The sequence below is a fragment of the Leucoraja erinacea genome, chromosome 3 (genome assembly GCF_028641065.1).
Source record: "Leucoraja erinacea ecotype New England chromosome 3, Leri_hhj_1, whole genome shotgun sequence".
NCBI classification, from domain to species: domain Eukaryota; kingdom Metazoa; phylum Chordata; class Chondrichthyes; order Rajiformes; family Rajidae; genus Leucoraja; species Leucoraja erinaceus.
Genome location: NC_073379.1, coordinates 100,287,574 through 100,310,317, shown reverse-complemented (window position 1 = coordinate 100,310,317; position 22,744 = coordinate 100,287,574). Strand labels below are relative to the sequence as shown.

General features: G+C 40.8%; 1 protein-coding gene across 1 annotated transcript in view; it reads left to right on the top strand.

Annotated features, from left to right (window-relative positions):
• Positions 1-22,744, top strand: part of lnpep (leucyl/cystinyl aminopeptidase) — a 107,751-nt gene that overhangs the window by 64,666 nt on the left and 20,341 nt on the right. Inside the window, exons 7-12 of the mRNA XM_055633288.1 lie at positions 1,797-1,910; positions 2,866-2,997; positions 10,055-10,186; positions 15,154-15,323; positions 16,369-16,466; positions 21,670-21,856. Of these exons, the coding sequence (XP_055489263.1) occupies positions 1,797-1,910; positions 2,866-2,997; positions 10,055-10,186; positions 15,154-15,323; positions 16,369-16,466; positions 21,670-21,856 (833 nt within the window). The remainder of the gene's footprint in view (positions 1-1,796; positions 1,911-2,865; positions 2,998-10,054; positions 10,187-15,153; positions 15,324-16,368; positions 16,467-21,669; positions 21,857-22,744) is intronic.

The following is a 22,744-nucleotide window of genomic DNA, read 5'->3' as shown; positions in this document are numbered from 1 at the left end:
CTGTACTATCCAAGAACCTATCTCTCTGCCGTACATATGTACAGCCTTCTGTGGCAATGGATTCCACAGATTCACCTCCCTCTGATGCACGATCAGCCACACCAATGGTCTGTCTGTCTTTTTTTTAAAATTATTTTTGGTCTGTTAATGTGTTAATGCTGTCTGGTTTGTTTTATGTGTGGGGGTGGGGGTGGAGGTCAGGGGAAACTTTTATGTCTTACCTTGTCGGAGGGGCGTGAGTGTGGGGGGCGAGTGTGTGTGGGGGAGGGGGGGGTGTGTGTGTGGGGGAGGGGTGTGTGTTTTGTGTGTGGGGGAGGGGGGGTGTGTGGGTGTGTGTGTGGGGGGGAGGGGGGGGGTGTGTAGGGGGGGTGTGTGGGAGGGAGGGGGGGTGTGTGGGGGGGGGAGGGGGGGGGTGTGTGTGGGGGGGGGGGGGGGTGGGGGGGGGGGTGTGTGTGGGTGGGGGTGGGGGGGGGGGTGAGGGGGAGGGGGAGGGGGGGGGTGTGGGAGGGGGGGGGGGGGGTGTGTGGGGGAGGGATGTGTGGGTGTGGTGGGGGGGGAGGAGAGGGTGTGTGTGGGGGAGAGTGGAGGGGGGGGGAGGGGGGTGAGTGGGGGGGGGAGGGGTGAGTGATGAATGGGGGGGCGAATGTGGGGGGGGGGATCGAGTGTGGCGGGGGCATGTGTGGGGGGGAGAGTGGGAGGGGTGAGTGTGTGTGTGTATGTGGGGGGTGTGGGTGTGGGGGGGGGTGTGTGTGGGGGCATGGGAGGGGTGGTGTGAGATGGGGATGTGGGGGCTTACTGGTTCCAGGACTCGCTCAGCGGCTCTTCCCCTCCCCCCCCCCCCCCAGACCTTGGAAAGCCTGTCCACCTAATATTGATCAACTCCAATTTTTGCATCCGGAGCTCAACACGATTAAAACGTATGGGAATTGCACTAAGTCTCAAAAGGTTGCTGCTCATTCATAGTAGGTAAGGTGTATTGTGAGATGAAAAGGCAAGAAGGACAGCAAATGGTGGCAGAAAAAGTAGCAAAGTTGTACAATAGAAAGAAAAATAGTATGGATAAAAAAATCATTGGACAATTTCCAATTTGGATTAAGACTGAATTCTGGGCCAACATTGTCATTAAAAAGTATTCAGTATTCAGTATTTATTTTAATGTTATTTTAACTGAGTACTTATATACACAGATGAAACGAAAAATATATTTCTCAATCAGTTCCCATCAGTGCGGTTAATAAAAACAGAATAAATACATTTAGCTTTAAAAATTAAAAACGGATTGACCAGATTGACTACAACATTGTTCATCTGAATGCTTAAACAGAGTTTACAATATTGTTAACTCTGACTGCCACCTACCATCTCTGCAGACATCTTTTGTGTATCCACAGTTCTGGAATCATCCTCATCTGTTAGTGACTAACTGCTGAACATTTCTGGTGACGTTGATTCCTGGTTTTGGAGTTGATGGCAATATATCCTCTCATCAGTTGCTATTGCTTTGTGAAATTCTCTCAGTTGCCTGGTCTGACTTAAGTGTATTTCTGCATATATCTACAGCCAGTGGTATCTTCTAGATTTTAATGAGTAAGCTTAAAACAGTAGAACTATATCAGTTTTTTTAAGTGATTTTCATTTAAAAGACCTATGTGGATATTGTCCATAATATTGGGGAAATTGGTCAGCAATGAGATGATTAACCTATTTAATGGGAAATTCATATTTGGTGTAGATTTTATTTAATTAAAATTAATTTAAGATGGCTTTGATTCTCAAATGATTTTTGTTCTCCTCAGTGGTTTGGTAACCTAGTGACTATGGAATGGTGGAATGATCTTTGGTTAAATGAAGGATTTGCCACTTTTATGGAATTTTTTTCACTTGAAAAAGTATTCCCTGATTTCCAAGTGGTAAGTTAAATTTTAATTTCTCATCATCTGATTTATCATCTTAAGAACAGTTTGTTATTAAAGGAGAAGATAATTACTTTAGACCCTTTCAATTCTTCCCTATAAGCATATTATCTAATTGAATTTACAAGGGCACAAAGTATAATTTCTTATCCAGATTTTGGTTTGAATTACAAAACGAAGTTTGAGTCTCATCAATATTCACTGCATTGAGGCACTAAAATATTGTAAAGCATGCATGGATAATCTTGCATACCCAGGCCATTAATACGTTTAAAATTTAGATCACTTACTTGTGAAGAAGGCAGTCTGTTAAATTGTAATACTAGTATAAAGAGCCTGTCCCACTTGCATGCGTTTTGCGCCACCAAACGGATGCGGAGTTCACGCGAAGTTCGCAATAAGTACGCGCGTGACGTCATTTGCACCATATTTATCAATCAGCTGGGCAGGAGGCGGGCCAACTGAATTTGGGCGTCGGGCAGTGACATCATCACGCAACGCCACGCTGGGCGGTGACGTCATCGCGCAACGCCACGCGCTAGGTGTACGCCGTCAAGACGATGCGTATGACCGCAATGCGCCTGCGTGCTGACAGGCTGTTGGCACGCGAGGATCTCGGACACTGTCAGATTTTTGGAGCCCCGTGCAATGTCGGGACCAACCCCGCACAACTCCGCGCTTCTAAGTGGGACCGGCCCCGTGCGGCCATACGGTGTCCGTACGCCTCAAGCGACCACGAGGTCGCGTAATTTGCGAGCCAAGGTCGCGTAGGTGGGACAGGCCCATATGTGTGCAAATGAGACATGTCCCATTTGTAAATGAATAGTCTATGAAGTATTTTCCAGATAGATGTTGACAATTTATGTCTTTGTGTTACGTTTTACAGTATCATGGCCTGTATTCTAGCATTTCAACAAACTTCCTTTGTTTTGTATTCATGTTTTACACGTAGAGTGACCGCTTCTTGCACACTCGCTTCAGGGCAATGGAGAAAGATTCAATGAATTCATCCCACCCACTCTCCACTCCCGTTGAAACTTTTGAACAAATTGAGGAAATGTTTGATTCTATTTCCTATGAAAAGGTATGTAAATCCATTAGTGAAGAAATTGTACACAAGTTATATGGTTATATGGTTATAAGTTGTAGGTATGTTTCCAGGTAGTTCAAATCCGGGATCTATGCATGTGAAGAGTCTTTGTGCAACATAACATCTTGTGAGCGTGCCAACGAGATTCCCTCCAGTCTGATCACCCTGTGAATTTCTTGTGCGCCCTTGCCAGCTTCTGCACCTCCAGAACTGCACTCTGTACTCCATGTGGTCTAACCAATGCGTTGTAAAGCTGTAAAATGATGTCCCAACATCTCCATGTTCTGACGAAGACAAGCATATGAGATGCCTACATTAGCATCCTGTCTAACTGTATAATCAGTCAGGTACTTTTATCCCTAAATCTGTCTCTCCTACAATGCTTTGCCATTTACTGGGTAAGTCCTGCCTTATTTTAGCTTCCTAAAATGCAACACTCATGCTTCTCACGTTAAATTCTATCTGCCAAGTTTTGACCCAATTTCCCATTTGATTTAGATCCTGTTGTAATCTTGGATAACCTTCGCTGTCCATATACCACTAATTTTAATAGCATCTGCAAATTTAGTGACTACATTCTTATCCAAATCATTAATATAATCATGAAGAAGGGTCTCGATCCGAAACGTCGCCTATTCCTTCTCTCCATAGATGCTGCCTCACCTGCTGAGTTTCTCCAGCTTTTGTTGTCCACCTTCCATTTTTCCAGCACCTGCTGTTCTTTCTTAAATATAACCTCCCAGATCATTCTCTAAATCAGTCGCTTTTCTGGTTGGGCATGCTATGTATTTAAAAATGTTCTCTTAAAGTTCACTTAAATTGAGTAATGCACCTTTATACTGTTTTTCTACATTTTGAAATTGCATATAATTATGATCTCATTATGCCCTGAGAAACTTGTTTTCCTTTTCTGTCTGAATAATGATCCATTGTATACAACTCGCAATGGGATTATATCATTTTATCCTTCCCTGCAACTCTAATGAATTGCTTTTTGAGGCATCCAGAAATTATTAATTTTTAGATGTATTTTTAAACCAACAAATTCTGCTTTTTAGCTGACATTATTAGTTTCCTCACACAGAAGATTATACCACTGAGTTCTCCCAAATGCCTTTATTTCCTTCCAGTCTGTGTTACCCATGCCTTGCAAACCCATTAATTTATTCCCTGATTTCCATATCCACTTGTTTTGTCTCGTAGATTTTCTTACACTTATCAAGCTAGTATCAACCCACCCAAATAGCCTTTCCATGATGCTGTTATTTATGCCCAGCTCCCAACCTTTCATAACTAATCCTCATGAATCTGACCAACTCAACTTTCATCTATAATATTATTTTATTAGAATGTGACACCTGTCATATACCAATGTGACACCTGTCATATACCAACGTGACACCTGTCATGTACCATAATTTATAGCCTTGTGAGTTTCATTTTAATCCCTTTCCCTGTAACCTATTAACCTGTCTGCATGGTCTCTTTATTTCTGTCAATGTCATTGGAAACTGTATGGACCTTGACTTCTGGCAATATAAACCAATGGATATTTTTAAGGCAGAGATAGATAGATAGATTCTTGATCAGTATGGGTGTCTGGGGTTATGGGGAGAAGGCAGGAGAATGGGGTTAGTAGGGAGAAATAGATCAGCCATGATTGAATGGCGGAATAGACTTGATGGGCTGAATGACCTAATTCTGCTCCTATTACTTATGACAATGTAAGGGGAGCATTGAAGTTTTCAGATGATACAAATAATAGTATCATCAATGGCTGATAATAAAGATAGCCATAGGGTGCAGGGAGATATTGACCGAGTGGGGAGAAGTGTGGCAAATGGAATTCAATCCAAGGAGTTATGAGGTGATGCATAACGGTGGAACAAGTAAAATAAAATATGGAAAGGGTGAAACACTGAAAAATGCAGAGGAGTAAAGAGATCTTGGAAAACATGTCCCCAGATCTTTGAAAATAGGCAGATAAACAACCTGATTGAAAATGCAATGTGAAAATGTTATCATCCGGGACGATTACATGGCGGGGAATAATATAAAACACATGTAAAACCAAGCTACATGTGTCATTAGCATTCTGGTCATTACCTTGTAGGAAGGATGTGAGGAATGGTAACAGGATGCATTAATTGAATTCTGAACAAAAACATATTAGTAATGATGTTGCTAAACTTGCAAATTGGATTAAAAGATGATATTCCTTCCCAATTGACCTTGGGGAATAAAATCCCGGAAATGAGCTGATCTGCCATATTTGTGACTGCACATTCACACTACAGTGTGGTTAACTCTGAAATTACCTGGTAAGTCATTCAGTTCAAAGCAGTTCGGAAAGGGCATTAAATGTTATAATTATCAGGGGGGCCACGACCTGTGAATTAATTGAAGAAATGATAGGACTGCAGTAGGAACAGAAAAAATATATTGAGGATATTTCCAAGACTGAATAATTTTTTTTTGTGAAGAAAGGTTGGATAGGATGGTGGTGTTTTCTCTAAGGAAAGATTTTCGAAATTATTAATTTGAAAAGAGCATACAGGAATGACATTTCCCTTTGCTGAAGTAATTGATGGAGAGCGGATTTGATGAAGGGAGAGTGGTTTTATTTTATGTAGAGGGTGGTGAGGAATTTAATGAAAGAGTCGTAAGAGACCAAATTCTTCATTGTGTAGAAAGTATTTGGATATGGAATTGGAGTGCAAAATCCAACACTTGGAAAGCAAGCTTAGACCATTTTGAGTTGGTTTTTTTCAGCTTGTACAGACACAATAAATCCAATAGGCCTCCCATGCTGTAAATGTATGATTCTAATTGCTTTTTGACATATTTCCCATGTGAGCTCTGGATTATGTTAGTCTGCTGATGACTTTTTATATAAGGAATAACCATTGCAAATTAATATTGCTCAAGTATTTATCAAACATCTGATCACTCCCAGACAATTGGCAATAGACAATATGTCTGTTTGAGAAAGATTAATCAAATAATTTGACATATTAATATCAGAATACAGGTGCAGGGAATAGAGTTAGAAACATCTGTAATCTCTTGAACAAGTGACAGAGCATTAATCATCCAACCTGCTTGGCAGGTGACGTTTTGAAGTGTATGGGTGATTCATGACTGATTGCAAAAGGTTTATTGTGTAATGGTTGGCCTTTAATGCCCAAGGGTGGTTGAATGAAAATGATGAATTCTGTGAGCGAGGAGATTGAGAGATCAACAATTGGGACACAAAATAGTACAGGATGGGAACAGGCCCTTAGGCCCACAATGCCCATGCTGATCAGGATGCCAAGTTCAACTAATCTCTTCTGCCAACACATGATCCATATCTTCCATATAAATATAGCCAATGAACTGGCCTCAACTAAATTCTCTGCCGCAGAATGGAGTTGAGGCCAGTTCATTGGCTATATTTAAGAGGGTTAGATGTGGCCCTTGTGGCTAAAGGGATCAGGGGGTATGGAGAGAAAGCAGGTACAGGATACTGAGTTGGATGATCAGCCATGATCATATTGAATGGCGGTGCTGGCTCGAAGGGCCGAATGGCCTACGCCTGCACCTATTTTCTATGTTTCTATCTATGTGTCTATCTAAAAGCCTCTTAAATACCGGCTAGCTTGCTGTTGCTGGGAAGACATTGGTGTTTCTTGCTAATCCTTCCTCAAGGATGCTGTTAGATGTATCGTTCCATAGCAATTTATCATTAAACATTAACCGTGGTATTACAGAAAAAGCTGATTAAATAAATTACATCTCCCAGATCAGTTTGGTTAAATTCTAATATAATATTTGCATTAAGGTCAGTTTATTTATTTTCTGCCGTCCTATTTCCTCTGTTCACTACTTTTCCTGAGAAGCAATGGCTTTGTCTTGGCTGGAAATACGCACACACGTTTCAGAAATATATTTGCTTAACGGTGATTGCCAGCAAACACGATGAATATTTCCATATCCAAATGCACCAGTATAATTCACTGTGTGAATCGTTCCCTTTTGCACCTTTCCCCAATGTATATTTGGTTAATAGAGATCAGAGGCATGATCATTTTTAAATTGAAAAAAAGCTGCCATTTATTTTGATTTTGTATAAAAATTAGAATGGATTCTGAATAAATCTGATGCAAAGTGGAGTTTTTCTTTTGCTTATGAGTGATGTTGCTGTAAGCAGGTATCAAATAGATATATTTAGAAACATAGACATAGAAACATAGAAATTAGGTGCAGGAGTAGGCCATTTAAGAGTGTGTGTGCTGCACCATCTCAATAACTGCAGTTTAGGTAGATCAAATACACCTGTGGTTACGTGACCCGACCCATGTACCTTTGACATTCTTTTCAGCAGCGTGCGGTATAAACTCACTGTGCTTCTATTCAATGTGTGTTCTCTGTATTACACCAAACCACAAGCTTAGAATATGTGTTCAGGTTTCCGCTGTGCAAATTGAAACCATGTAATGTTATCATTCGAAGACATTTTAATTAAAGGTACATAATGCACTAGAAGGTAACAAACTTTTTGATGATAGACCTAATCTCATAAAATATGAAGCTCAGCATCTTTAGTCTCTGTCTTAATGCCTATTTCCAATTCTGATCTACATTTTTGTAAAATCTTTAAAAGAAAAGAAAAATCCAGTGGTACTTATTTATTTGCCAGCCATCTGTGAGATGAGATTTCTTTAAATACAAAGGATGTCAAGCCTGTTGAATGTTATTTATGTTGTTGGATGGTACAGACACCCCCTTCCCCTGCCGCCCCCCCCCCCCCCCTCAATGTTAAGTTGCCAGACATCCATCCTTTGTCAGAGATACACAAAAAGTTGGAGTAACTCAGCGGGACAGGCAGCATCTCTAAAGTGAAGGAATGGGTGACGTTTCGGGTCGCGACCTTTCCTCAGACTGGTTAGGGATATGGGAAACGAGAGAAATAGGCAATGATGGAGAGAGATAGACCAATGAATGAAAGTTATGCAAAAAAGTAACGATGATAAAGGAAACAGGCCATTGTTAGCAGGTTGGTGGTACACAAAATTGCTGGAGAAACTCAGCGGGTGCAGCAGCATCTATGGAGCGAAGGAAATAGCGACGTTTCGGGCCGAAACCCTTCTTCAGACTGATGGGGGGTGGGGGGGGAGAAGGAAGGAAAAGGGGAGGAGGAGGAGCCCGATGGTGGGCGGATAGGAGGGTGGGAGGAGACAGCTCAAGGGTTAAGGAAGGGGAGGAGACAGCAAGGGCTAGCAAAATTGGGAGAATTCAATGTTAATGCCATCCGGACGCAAGGTCCCCAGGCGGAATATGAGGTGCTGTTCCTCCAATTTCCGCTGTTGCTCACTCTGGCAATGGAGGATACCCAGGACAGAGAGGTCAGATTGGGAATGGGAGGGGGAGTTGAAGTGCTGAGCCACCGGGAGTTCAGGTTGGTTATTGCGGACTGAGCGGAGGTGTTCGGCGAAACGATCGCCCAACCTACGCTTAGTCTCCCCGATGTAAATCAGCTGACACCTAGAGTAGCAATGTTACAAAATTTTGAGATTTAAAAAATCAAGTCTGCAATTTATCCCATCAAATAAAGCATAACAATAAGTTTAATTTGACACCAAATTCACTTTCATATCTCAAGTATTAAAAAAGTTATGACCATTTTCATACTCGGAAATTAGCATCTTGTTCCCTATTGATTTTCAATGGACATTACAAAAAAGCTGTGATCTTGGATAATCAAACGCCTATTTCTTAAGGAAAGATTAACATTTTTAAATAGCCTAAGTGTCCAAAGATTATTCACAAATAATTCACAATATAACATGACTTTTATATCTAATTTACATTAATTTATAGGCCAAATGGAAGGAATTTAGTGTTCAATTGCTGTAAATAAATGCCCATTTAAATCGGCTTTCTAGTGGGTTCATGTGGAACGCGCCGGTTTAGAATGTTGACAGCGCGCTGGATTAGTGCCCTCAAGTGCCGAGAAAAATACTGCGGGATATAAAAAGCCCAAAATGAGCTATTCGTTATAGATAATTTGATATATAGGGTTATATATATGCCCCATTTAATGTAAAAATAAGGTACATACCTTTAATTGTTTGCTCTATAAAACCCTGGGGCTGCGAGAGGTTGCGAAATTAAACAGTAATTTAAAAACTATTAGAACTATATTATCGAGGCCTATAAAACTAATAATACCTTTTGCGACCGGGTCTTGCAGCGATTTTTCGTTAATGATTTACTAGGCTGAACATGTGCGATTAGTACAGCCTAGTAAAAATCGCGTTTTAAACCCGCCCCCTCCAAACAGCGCCAAAATCGCGGGCCTGGCTGAGGGCAGATTCCTAATGATGATTCAGGTAGGTTTTGTAACATACCTACCTAGAGCAGCGGATGCAGTACATGAGGTTGGAGGAGATGCAGGTGAACCTTTGTCGCACCTGGAACGACTGCTTGGGTCCTTGAATGGAGTCGAGGGGGGAGGTGAAGGGACAGGTGTTGCATTTCTGCGGTTACAATGGAAAGTGCCCGGGGAGGGGATGGTGCGGGAGGGAAGGGAAAGAATTGACAAGGGAGTTGCGGAGGGAGCGGTCTTTGCGGAAGGCAGACATGGGGGGGGAGATGGGAAGATGTGGCGAGTGTTGTTAGGTGAAAACGAGAAGCTAGTGCAACTTGGGTGGGGGAAGGATAGAGTGAGAGAGGGGGGGAGGGAATGCCAGGGCCTACCTGAAGTTAGCAAAATCAACATTCATACCACTGTTCATTCATCAAAATCAGCATTCATACCACTGTTCATACCAGCTGTAAGCTGCCCAAGCAAAATATGAGATATGCGTTTAGCCACACTGACAATTGAGGAGACCTAGGACCTTTGCTGGATTGGGTAAACCAGGTACTACCTTTACTAAAGCTCCTAAAGTTCCATGCTTTTCTTGTTGTCTGAAAAATCTGAGTTGAAATGCAGAATTGTGTAAAAGATAATTGTATTTAATGATAAACATTCAAAATAAGCAACATTTTCTTTTTTTTCCCCCAGGGTGCTTCAATTCTGTTGATGTTGAAGGATTTCCTTAATGAAACCAATTTCCGGCAAGGAATTACACAATATTTGATGGAACATAAGTATGGGAACACAAGAAATGAAGACCTCTGGAACTGTATGGCTAAAGTATGTAACCTTCTTATGATGCTTATGTATTTTCAATCTAATTATCCTGAACTTTTGAAATGAAGTAGATCTAAATTTTCATAGAAAAATGGGCCAGAATTTGCTATAAAATAAATGGAGCAAACCATAATTTCTCTGCTGTTCATGGTCCAATTTGAGGGGAAGAAAGGGTACTTCATTTTCCGAGAGAACATCAAGTTCAAGTGTGTCCCTGATAGGACAATGAAATTCTTGCTTTGCTTCAGCACACAGAACATAGTAGGCATTGACTACAAAACACATGAATAAATAAACTGATAAAGTGCAAATAACAGATAATGGATTATTAATGTTCAGAGTTTTGTCCGAGCCAGGTTTAATAGCCTGATGGCTGAGGGGAAGTAGCTATTCCTGAACCTGGTTGTTGCAGTCTTCAGGCTCCTGTACCTTCTACCTGAAGGTAGCAGGGAGATGAGTGTGTGGCCAGGATGTTGTGGGGTCTTTGATGATACTGCCAGCCTTTTTGAGGCAGCGACTTCGATAAATCCCCTCGATGGAAGGAAGGTCAGAGCCGATGATGGACTGGGCAGTGTTTACTACTTTTTGTGTCCTGCAAAACACATACATATATACATACATGTGTATATTTTTATGTAGTTGTGTATATATATATATGTATATGTGTGTGTATATATGTGTATATATATATATATATATATATATATATTTTTTTTTAAAGGAATATGTTGTGTGTATCCTTAAAACTGCTTAGCTGTTCTGTATAGTCACCATTTCCGATGCCTCAACCACAGTTTTCTCCCTTATCCACCTCCATTCCCTTATATCCTCTGATTTTGTCTCCAAAAAATATCTTGGTCTTGACCTTGAATTGTTCAACAACTGAATATCCACAGCCTTCTGATGTGGGGAATTTGTGTGTTTTTTTCTGTAAATAAATCTTTCCTCATCTCTGTCCTGTATAATTGATGCATTTTAAATGGGGATTAAAATAGGTGCCTATATTGGTGATCTAAAGTAAAAACAGAACATTCTCAAGAGAGAGATAGAGATGAGAGAGATACATTTAATTGTCATTTGGACCCCTTGAGGTCCAAACGAAATGCCGTTTCTGCAGCCATACATTACAAACACATAGACCCGGACACAACATAATTTACATAAACATCCATCACATCGCTGTGATGGAAGGCCAAATAACTTATCTCTCCACTGCACTCCCCCCCCCCCCCCCCCCCCCCCACCCCCCAGCAAAGTCAAAGACTCAAGAGTCATCCAATACCTGTGGAAAGGAAGAAAAGTTGCATTTCATGTTGCAAACCATTCTTCGGAACTAAAAAAGACACAAAGTGCTGGAATAACTCAGCAGATCAGGCAGCATCTCAGGAGAACATGGATAAGTGATGTTTTGGGTCGGGAAGCATCTTTGGATTGATTTCGGGGAAATATAACCTGAGTTATTCCAGCACAATGCCTTTTTCTAAACTGGCATCTGCAGTTCTTTGTGGCTTCATAACTAATTCAGTGATGGGTCTTCAATCTAAAATGAGAGCTTTGCTTCTCTTTCCATAGATGCTGCCTGACATGCTGATTGTTTACAGAATTTTTGTTTTTTCTTATTTTCTTATTTTGTGCCTTTTCTCCCTTGATAAGACACTACAGGCAGAGGCTATGGATCTTTCAGTATGAAAATAAAACCACACACAGCCAATGGACAATAGACAAGAGACAGTAGGTGCAGGAGTAGGCCCTTCGAGCCAGCACTGCCATGCACTGTGATCATGGCCTAATCAGTACCCCGTTCCTGCCTTGACCCCATATCCCTTGACCCCGCTATCTTTAAGTGCTCTATCTAACTCCCTCTTGAAAGCATCCAGAGAATTGGCCTCCGCTGTCTTCTGAGGCAGAGAATGCCACAGATTCACAACTCTCTGGGTGAAAACGTTTTTCCTCATCTCTGTTTTCCGTGGCCCCTGGTTCTGGACTCCTCCAACATCAGGAACATGTTTCCTGCCTCTAGCGTGCCCAATCCCTTCATAATCTTATATGTTTCAATAAGATTTCCTCTCATCCTTCTAAATTCCAGTATATACAAGCCCAGTTGCTCCATTCTTTCAACATATGACAGTCCCGCCATCCCGGGAATTAACCTCGTGAACCTACGCAGCACTTCCTCAATAGCAAGAATGTCCTTCCTCAAATTTGGAGTCCAAAACTGCACACAATACTCCAGATGTGGTCTCACTAGGGCTCCGTACAACAGCAGAAGGAACTCTTTGCTCCTATATTCGATTCCTCTTGTTATAAAGGCCAACATACCATTCACTTTCTTCACTGACTGCTGTACCTGCATGCTTACTTTCATAGATTGATGAACAAGGACACCCAAATCTTGTTGTACTTCCCCTTTTCCTAGCTTGACACCATTCAGATAATAATCTGCCTTCCTGTTCTTGCCACCAAAGTGGATAACCTCATATTTATCCACATTAAACTGCATCTGCCAAGCATCTGCCCACTCACATAACCTGTCCAAGTCACCCTACATCCTCATAGCATCCTCCTCACAGTTCACACTGCCACCCAGCTTTGTGTCATCTGCAAATTGGCTAATGTTACTTTTGATCCCTTCACCTAAATCATTAATGTATGTTGTAAATAGCAGCAGTCCCAGCACCGAGCCTTGCGGTACCCAACTAGTCACTGCCTGCCATTCTGAAAGGGACCCGTTAATCCCCACTCTTTGTTTCCTGTCTGCCAAATACATTTTCCATCCATGTCAGCACTCTACCCCCAATACCAGGTGCTCTAATTTTGCCCACTAATCTCCTATGCGGAACCTTATCAAATGCTTTCTGAAAGTCCAGGTACACTGGCTCTCCCTTGTCCATTTTCCTAGTTACATCCTCAGAAAATTCCAAAAGATTAGTCAAGCATGATTTCCCCTTCGTAAATCCATGCTGACTTGGACCGATCCTGTTACTGCTATCCAAATGTGTGGCTATTTCATCTTTTATAATCGACTCCAGCATCTTCCCCACCACCGATGCCAGGCTAACTGGTCTATAATTCCCTGTTTTCTCTTTCCCACCTTTCTTAAAAAGCGGGATAGCATTAGTTACCTTCCAATCCACAGGAACTGATACTGAATCTATAGAACATTGGAAAATGATCACCAATGCATCCACGATTCCTTAATTACCCTGGGATGCAGACCATCAGATTTTAACTCTTGTTTCAACTTGCACCCTACGGTTTGGGGGCCTGTAGGGCTCCGAAAATCTGACAGTGGCCGAAATCTTTGCGCGCCAACGGCCTGTCGGCATGCAAGCGCATTGCGGTCGTACGCAGCGTCTTGATGGCGTACGCAGCGTCTTGACGGCGTCTTGACCAATTCTGACGGCGTCTGGCCAAAGTATGGAGTATGGTGTACAATTTTTGGTCGCCTAATTATAGGAAGGATGTCAACAAAATAGAGAGAGTACAGAGGAGATTTACTAGAATGTTGCCTGGGTTTCAGCAACTAAGTTACAGAGAAAGGTTGAACAAGTTAGGGCTTTATTCTTTGGAGCGCAGAAGGTTAAGGGGGGACTTGATAGAGGTTTTTAAAATGATGAGAGGGATAGACAGAGTTGACGTGGAAAAGCTTTTCCCACTGAGAGTGGGGAAGTTTCAAATAAGGGGACATGACTTGAGAATTAATGGACAGAAGTTTAGGTGTAACATGAGGGGGAACCTCGTTACTCAGAGAGTGGTGGCTGTGTGGAATGAGCTTCCAGTGAAGGTGGTGGAGGCAGGTTCGTTTTTATCATTTAAAAATAAATTGGATAGCTATATGGACGGGCAGGGAATGGAAGGTTATGGTCTGAGCGCAGGTATATGGGACTAGGGGGGGATTGTGGGTGCGGCACGGACTAGAAGGGTCGAGATGGCCTGTTTCCGTGCTGTAATTGTTATATGGTTATTATATGGTTGACGGCGTACGCCTAGCGCGTGGCGTTGCGCGATGGCGTCACCTCCCGGCATGGCATTACGTGATGGCGTCACCGTCCGACGCCCAAATTCAGTCGCCCGCCTCCTGCCCAGCTGCTTAGCGCGTATTTAGCGCGAACTTCGCTTCCGTTTGGTCGCGCCAAATGCATGCAATCGCATGCAAGTGGGACAGGCCCTTTAGAGTCAGGGAAGATCGCTAGAGAATATGGATAGGTGAACGTTGAGCAAACCCAGTTGGCCAGGCTATACTAGTGTTAAATAAAAAAACTGAACTAGAATAGCGATAAGCAGAAAAGGCCAGTTCTGAAGCCGATAGAAAGAACAAAAACAAGTTACCCAGTTGGAGAAATCAATATTGAGTGTAGAAGATTGCAACATGTCCAGAAGAAATATAATATGTTGTTCCTCAAGATTGCATTGTACCTTGTAAAAGAGCTTGACCTACTCTACGAGGTAATTCAAGAGTTCTCCCGAGTTTCCCCTGATTCGAACTCCGATATACTCGGAGGTTCGTAGGTACTCGAGGCTCTCGTGGACATTTTTCAACATGTTGAAATATCTTCACGAGCTTACCGCGTTTCCCGTGTACTTGCCGTTAGCGTTTCGAGCCACTAAGAGACGTTCCGAGCTCCGACCTACCCGTCACGTACATTCTACGTACTGACCACGAGTTTGATTTTTTTTTTAAACTCGGGTGAGCTCTTGAATTACCTTGTACAGTGGGACAGGCCCGTAACAATGCTACTGTAAAACTCTTGTTTTCAAAACATGGATCTTGAAGACTTCAATGTTTTTATAAATCTGTTTGATTGTGTAATGTTATTTATTTTATGTAGCAAATTGGCAACAATTGCACCAGTAACCTAGTACAAAAATCCTATACTAACTCCACAAATCGTTGAGAATGAATAATCTTCAATTGAATAATCTTGCTGTGCTTTGGTGTAACCTCTTGGTGCATTCTATTTATTTCACAGGTTGGAAGTGTAAATTTGAATGTGAAAGAAATGATGAAAACCTGGACGCTGCAGACAGGATTCCCAGTAGTCACTGTGAAATTGGACACCACTGCTAATAAAATTCACCTCCGTCAAGACCGTTTCCTCAGGATCGCCTTTCCACAAAATTCATCATCATCTTTTCACAGGTAAAACCATTTTCAAACATTTTGGTGATCGGGAAAACCAGATTCTAATATGAAGGATTTTCCTCAAGTGCTGCTTTTTCATTTTGATTGATCGGGTCAAGATTACCATATTTTCCCCACGGAAACAGGCCAGACCCTTCTAGTCCGTGCCGAACACTAATATGACCATAACCCTCCATTTTACATAAATCAAATTTTTAAATTATCCAGTGCTAAAGAAGCTCATGTTACCCCTAAACTTTTCATGTCATGTCCCACTGATTTAAATCTTCCCTACTCTCAGTGGGGACTCTGAATTGTATCTTATTGTCATTATTTTTATTTGGACACTGAATGAAAATCAATAATTTCAGTTGGAAGATATAATATTAGCACAGACTGGTCCAAGGATTTATTTTTCATTGTCACAACTATCAACCTGAAAAGTGGATGGGGTTGGGGGCTTAATTGGAGAATATGTGGTGCAATGAAAAACAAAAAATAATTTGGGGATAACATGGTCAAGTCTCATTTGAAATATCGCTTGAGGTTTGACAAAAAATTACATGCAAATGTTATTGCGTTTACCATTTAGAATTTTGCTATCCTATAAGATAAGAGGGGGAAGATTTGAAAGGGGTTTGATGGGCTACTTTTCTTGCACAGAGGGCAGTCCATATATGGAATAAGCTGCCAGAGGAAATGGTTGGGGCAGGTAAAATTATGACATTTCAAAGATGTTTGAACAATAACATGGATTGGAAAGGTTTGGAAGAATAGAATATGGACCAGCTGCATTGGGCAAATTGTTGACCAAAGTTGGCCCAATTTTTCCATGTTGCATGCTTCTATGATTCTATGATATTGTAATTTGATGTGTTATAATTAGTTTAAAAGGCTGGAATTCTTATAATAGTGCTTGGAAATTCAAACTCATTTGTATATCTTCACTTTGTGGACCGAAGATAAAAGTGAAATAATTTATTCTTGACATTCTGTCTCCAGTTCATAACTTTTCGTAATTCAACAAAATTAAATTAATCAAAGCTTTTATTTTACTTTTTAGTTACCTGTGGCATATTCCACTGACCTACATCACCAGCAGCTGTAGTAACTATGCACAGCCTAAGTGCATCAAAAAGTGGCTCCTTAAGAATAAAACTGGTATTTTTTTTCTTTTTCTTCAATTTAGCCTTTGCTTGGCAACTTTTATTTTGGTGACCAAGAAGTACATTTTACATGGTTACTATTTTTTTTTAATATCTCCGATGTTAATTGGAATACAAAAATATCCTCTGCATTGAATTATCTGAGAAATTTGAGACATTATTTTGCTTTAAACTGTTTGCAAATATACTTTAATTGTTACTTGATGTTAAGAAGTTAATTTTTATACAAATAGTTGTGCACTTGAATAAATTTCATCCTTATGTAATGAAGCATGAACGAAAATTACTTTCTGAAATACGGTCATTCGACTATTTTATCCATGCTGATCAAGTAATTGTATTTTCCCAACTCAATTTAAGTGAATGCATTTATATTATTTCTATAGTCATTAAGTTTATTGTTTGGGCTTTAATGAAATAAAACGTTTCTTATTATCAATTAGATGAAAGTTAATTTATATGTTCCCTTGAGAATATAAAAAGAATAGCAGGAATAAGCCACCTGGTCCCTCAAGCCTGCCCTGCCATTCAAGTGATCATTGTCTGATCTGCCCAGATCTCAGCTCCCCTTCTGTTCAATGTACTAAGGATTTAATTAAAAAGTAATGACATTGTGCAATTATAATGGTTGTTAACGGATTAAAAACTAGATTTCTGGGTTAGTGATTCGGGAGCATGAGTTTGAATCTCTCTATAACTTCTAGAGTCATACATCGTGGAAGCAGGGCCTTCAGGACATCTTGGAGATTTCCACTAAGACACCCCATTTACACAAAGTTCACATCAGGGACGTGCGGTCAGGGGAGGCAGAACCATCAAATGCCTTGCTGAAGTCCATACAGATTACATCTATGGTTTTGCTCTCATCAGTCTTTTAGATTACTTTGGATTTTCCTTAATATTATCGACCAAAGCTATCTCCAGTCCCATTCTTTGACCTCTATTTCCCCCCTAAGTATGCTCCGCAGTTCCCAAAACTCCTCCAAGGATACACTTGATCCCAGCTGCCTATACCTGTCCCATGCCTCCTATTTTCTGATGCTTCTTTTCATCCAAGTTTCCTCACTCCCACTAGCCGGGTAACAGGAACATGAATGGCTGAACTCTTGTCATAACACTTTTAAAAGCATCCCACTTTCCAAACGTTCCTTTGCCCACAAACAACTTGCTCCAATCAACTTTAACAAGTTCCTGTCTATTGCCATCAAAGTTGCCCATATTCCAATACAGAATGTTAAGTTGTGGGCTCCGCCTGTCTTTATTCTTAACTATATTAAAACCAATACGACAGTGATCGCTGGGCCCAAAAGCCTCGTCCATGATTCAATTGTCTTTCCCAATTTACTGAGTGTAGATCAAGCTTTGCCTTCTCCCTTGTAGGGCCCTCTACATATTGCATGGGGAAACTTTTCTGGGCATATTTACCAAATTCCACCCTGTCTAAGCCCTTTGCACTATGACGGATAGTTTATGTTGGAAAAGTTAAACATTTCCTACTATGTCAACCTTAGTCGTCTTGAAGCTGCCAGCAATCTCCTGGCATATTTGTTTTTCTAGTTCCTGTTGAATCTTTGGTGCCTATAGGACTCTCCCAACAAGGTGATTATCCTCTTTTTTTATTTCTCAGCTCCACCCATATTGCGTCACTGGACGAACCATCAGTTATGTCACCTCAGACTACTGCCACGACATTCACCTTAATCAATAAAGCAATACCTTCTCCTCTTTTAACCCCCACCTTTATCTCACCTGTGGAGTCAAAGAGTCAAGAGTTTTATTGTCATGTGTCCCAGATTGGACAAGGAAATTCTTATTTGCTGCAGCACAACAGAATATGGAAACATAATACAGAATGGGAGATAAAAATTCAGTATGTCTATAGACCATAGGCCATGTACACACAATAAATAAACAGATAAAGTGCCATAGTAATAATAGACTGTTGTTCAGAGCGTGTTTGATGTTTTGTTTAATAGCCTGATGGCTGTGAGGAAGAAGCTGTTCCTGAACAGATTTCAGGCTCCTGTATCTCCTTCCCGATGGCAAAGGAGAGATGAGTGTGTGACCAGGATGGTGTGGGTCTTTGATGGTGTTGGCAGCCTTTTTGAGGCAGCGACTGCGCTAGATCCCTTTGATGGTGGGGAGGTCTGGGTCGGCGATGGACTGGGCAGTGGTCACAACTTGTACTCTGCACCTGTACCCTGGAATATTAAGGTGCCAGTCCTGTCCCTCTTTTAGCCAGGTTTCCATAATGACTACAATGTCCCAGTCGCATGTACCTATCCATCCCCTGAGTTCACCCGCCTTAACGGTCAGGCCTCTTGCAGTAAAATAAATGCATCTCAATGCAACAGTCCTTCACGCTCTCTGCTGGGCTCCTGCCTATTCTATCCACTGAACTCTCTTTCATCACCTTCCATACTGATGACCAGCCTCTCATCTGCCATAGTCCTGCTTATATTCAAGACATTTAAAATAGAGGAATTAAATGTGTAATTTAAAAAGAAAGATTAACAATGGCAACCAGAAAATGACTGGATTGTAATTCAATCACATATGATCCACTAATGTCCTTTGGGGAAAGTTGACTCTTTACCAATCTGCCCCATATGTTACTCCAGGTATTGTATTGTCGTTGACTATTATTAACTGCTTGTTCCTCTCGGGAGCAATTCATAATAGGTAACAAATGCTGGCATTACCAGTAATATCCATACCCCATGAATGAATACATTTAAAAACATATTATGTGGATTGATATAATGCATGATCCTAGCAACACATTGAACTTTGTATATATATTTCCACTACAAAGTTTATTTAATTGCTAATATTTCAGTTAGTTTATCTTGCATTGTCTTGAAAGTATTGATGGTCCCACTATGTCATGTGAAGAGAGAGTTGAAACCACCATGACTAGTGTTAGAAGTACAGCCCTATATCTTTTTTTAAAATAATTTGGTCGGCCTTAATGACAGCATAGTGGCACGAAACACTGAAACTCACTAAGATGCATAGCAAGGCACAAAATCCATCTCTAAGTTCAAGATTCTGCACTTGACATATTGTCATTGGTCCTATGAGGGGCATGGATACTTTTGTACAGGGCAAGAACATTTGCCTCGAATCCGAAACATACAGTGTCCTCCATAATGTTTGGGACAAAGACCCATCATTTATTTATTGGCCTCTGTACTCCACAATTTGAGTTTTGTAATAGAAAAGATCACATGTGCATAAAGTGCACATTGTCAGATTTTAATGTAGAAATTCACCATGTAGAAATTACAGCAGTGCTTATACATAGTCACTTTTCATTTCACTGCACATCTGGTATGTGATGAATAAACTTGACTTAACTAGTCCCCCCCATTTCAGGGCACCATAATGTTTGGGACACAGCAATGTCATGTAAATGAAAGTAGTCATGTTTAGTATTTTGTTGCATATCCTCTGCATGCAATGACTGCTTGAAGTCTGCGATTCATGGACATCTCCAGTTGCTGGGTGTCTTCTCTGGTGATGCTCTGCCAGGCCTGTATTGCAGCCATCTTTAGCTTATGCTTGTTTTGGGGGGTAGTCCCCTTCAGTTTTCTCTTACATAGAAAATAGGTGCAGGAGTAGGCCATTCGGCCCTTCGAGCCTGCACCGCCGTTTGATATGACCAAGACTGATCATCCAACTCAGTATCCCATCCCTGCCTTCTCTCCATACCCCCTGATCCCTTTAGCCACAAGGGCCACATCTAACTCCCTGTTAAATATAGCCAATGAACTGGCCTCAACTACCTTCTGTGGCAGAGAATTCCACAGATTCACCACTCTCTGTGTAAAAAATGATTTTCACATCTCGGTCCTAAAAGACTTCCCTCTGTGACCCCTAGTTCTGGACTTCCCCAACATCGGGAATAATCTTCCTGCATCTAGCCTGTCCAACCCCTTAAGAATTTTGAACGTTTCTATAAGATCCTCCCTCAATCTTCAGCATATAAAGGACATGCTCAATTGTGTTCAGATCGGGTAATTGCATCTTGCAGTGTAGCCTCTGTATTTCTGTTCATGAAGTCTTCTGCAGATAGTGGTCATTGATAAATCCTCCCATTGACTCCTGAAGAGTGTTTCTGATCTGTCGGACAGGTGTTTGGGGATTTTTCATTAGTATAGAAAGAATTCTTCTGTCATCAGTTGTGGAGGTCTTCCTTGGTCTGCTAGTCCCTTTCTGATTAGTAAGTTCACCAGATGTCTATTTCTTCTTAATGATTTCCCTAACAGTTGATTTTGGTAAGCCTAACGTCTGACTGGTGTCTCTAACAGTTTTATTCTTGTTTCTCAGTCTCATAATGACTTATTTGACTTTCATTGGCACAATTTTGGTCTTCATAAACAGCAATAAAAGCTTCCAAAGGTTTTTTTCTATTACAAATCTAAAATTGTGGAGTACAGAGGCAACTAAATAAATGATGGGTCTTTGTCCCAAACATTATGGAGGGCAATGTAGAAACATAGAAAACAGGTGCAGGAGTAGACCATTCAGCCCTTTGAACCAGCACTGCCATTCAATGTGATCATGGCTGATCCAACTAAATCAGTACCCCGTTCCTGCTTTCTCCCCATATCCCTTGATTCCTTTAGAAATAAAAAAACAGTCAGTCAGCAAGTGATCGATACTGCAGCATTAACATATATTCGAAGGAGAGATTGCTGACATTCTTTCTGCAAGAGGAGAGGAGTTTATATTGGAAGAAGGGTTTTAAGTGAATGATCAGAAACTGGCAAAGAAATGGCTTGCACAGCACTCTTTTGAGCTGCACAAAGTGTATCATCTCATTTTAAATTTGATTGATACATCCTTGATACCTCTTTCTGCCAACTCATTTGTACCCAATTCATTTATACTTTAATCAGTTTCCCTTCCTTTTACTGAACCTGACAATGAAGCTGGTACAACCTTAATTAGGTCCAGAGTCTCTTTAGTAATTCTTTGAAGAATGGGGTCAACAAGTAGTTTCATTCATGGGGTCATCGTGCAGAAGTTAACCTTAGTCAAAATTTATGCAGTAATACTGTGCAGTGAAAATTTAGTATTGTTGATATTTTCATGGTTATGTGCAGAATAATTAACGGTTGTTGGGCATGGTCTAGATAAATCAGTGATTCAGTAACTGGAGAGAAATGAATGTGCACTTTATTTTCCATTAGATACCATTGATCTTAAAGAGCCAAATGTGACCTGGGTGAAATTTAACATGAATATGACTGGTTACTATATCGTTAATTATGACAAAAGCACCACAGAGGAATTAAATGAATTGTTACAAAATAATCACTTGGCTATAAGTGATCAGGATCGAGCTGGCCTTATCAACAATGCCTTTGTGCTTGCAAGGTAATTGCTCCTTTTGAATCTTCAATTTGAATTTGGTATTTATTTTTCAATTCATAACAAATCTGTATTTTGGTATTGTTGTTAATTGTTAATCAGCACCAGTGTGTATGGTTTCACTCAGTTCATTAAGTAACTAATTATTTTCAAACACTAAGTGCAGCTTCTTCCTTGCTGTTGTCAGATTACTGAACAATCCTCTCTTTAACTTGGGGTACAGTTCTGATCTTCCAACCTACCTCATTGTGGACCTTGTACTTTTTATTTGCACTTTCTCTGTAACACAAACACTACAACGTTAAATTCCGCACTCTGGCACTTTTTTCTCTGCAGTACTTATTGTACTTATGCATGGCTTGATCGTACTTGTGTATAGTATTATTTGACTGGATCTCTTCTTCGTGCGTATGGCGATTTGACTGGATAAATCGCAAACAAAGCTTTTCATGGTATCATGGTACACGTGACAATGATAAACCAAAGGTAGACATAAAATGCTGGAATAACTCAGCGGCACAGGCAGTATCTCTGGAGAGAAGGAATAGGTGACGTTTCGGGTCGGGACCCTTCTTCAGATAAACCAATAATGATTAATGCAATTAAAAGTCTAACTTAATCAGTTTAAAAAAATAATCAAATCTGTCAAATTGTCTTACTCATTGGTTGTATTGTAATTGATAGTTATGTTATTCATGTGGTTGTATACTACTTATTGGATTGACCTACCTATCCTCAAAAAGATAGTTTATTCTCACTGCAGTAAACATAAAAGTAATCTTGCAGCTGGGAGCTGAAATGGCATTGTGACGTTTGTTCAATATTCATGACACTCCAGCTACCACAATCTTGATACAAGAATTGGAACAGCATAAGGGCTCCTCAAACTTCCTC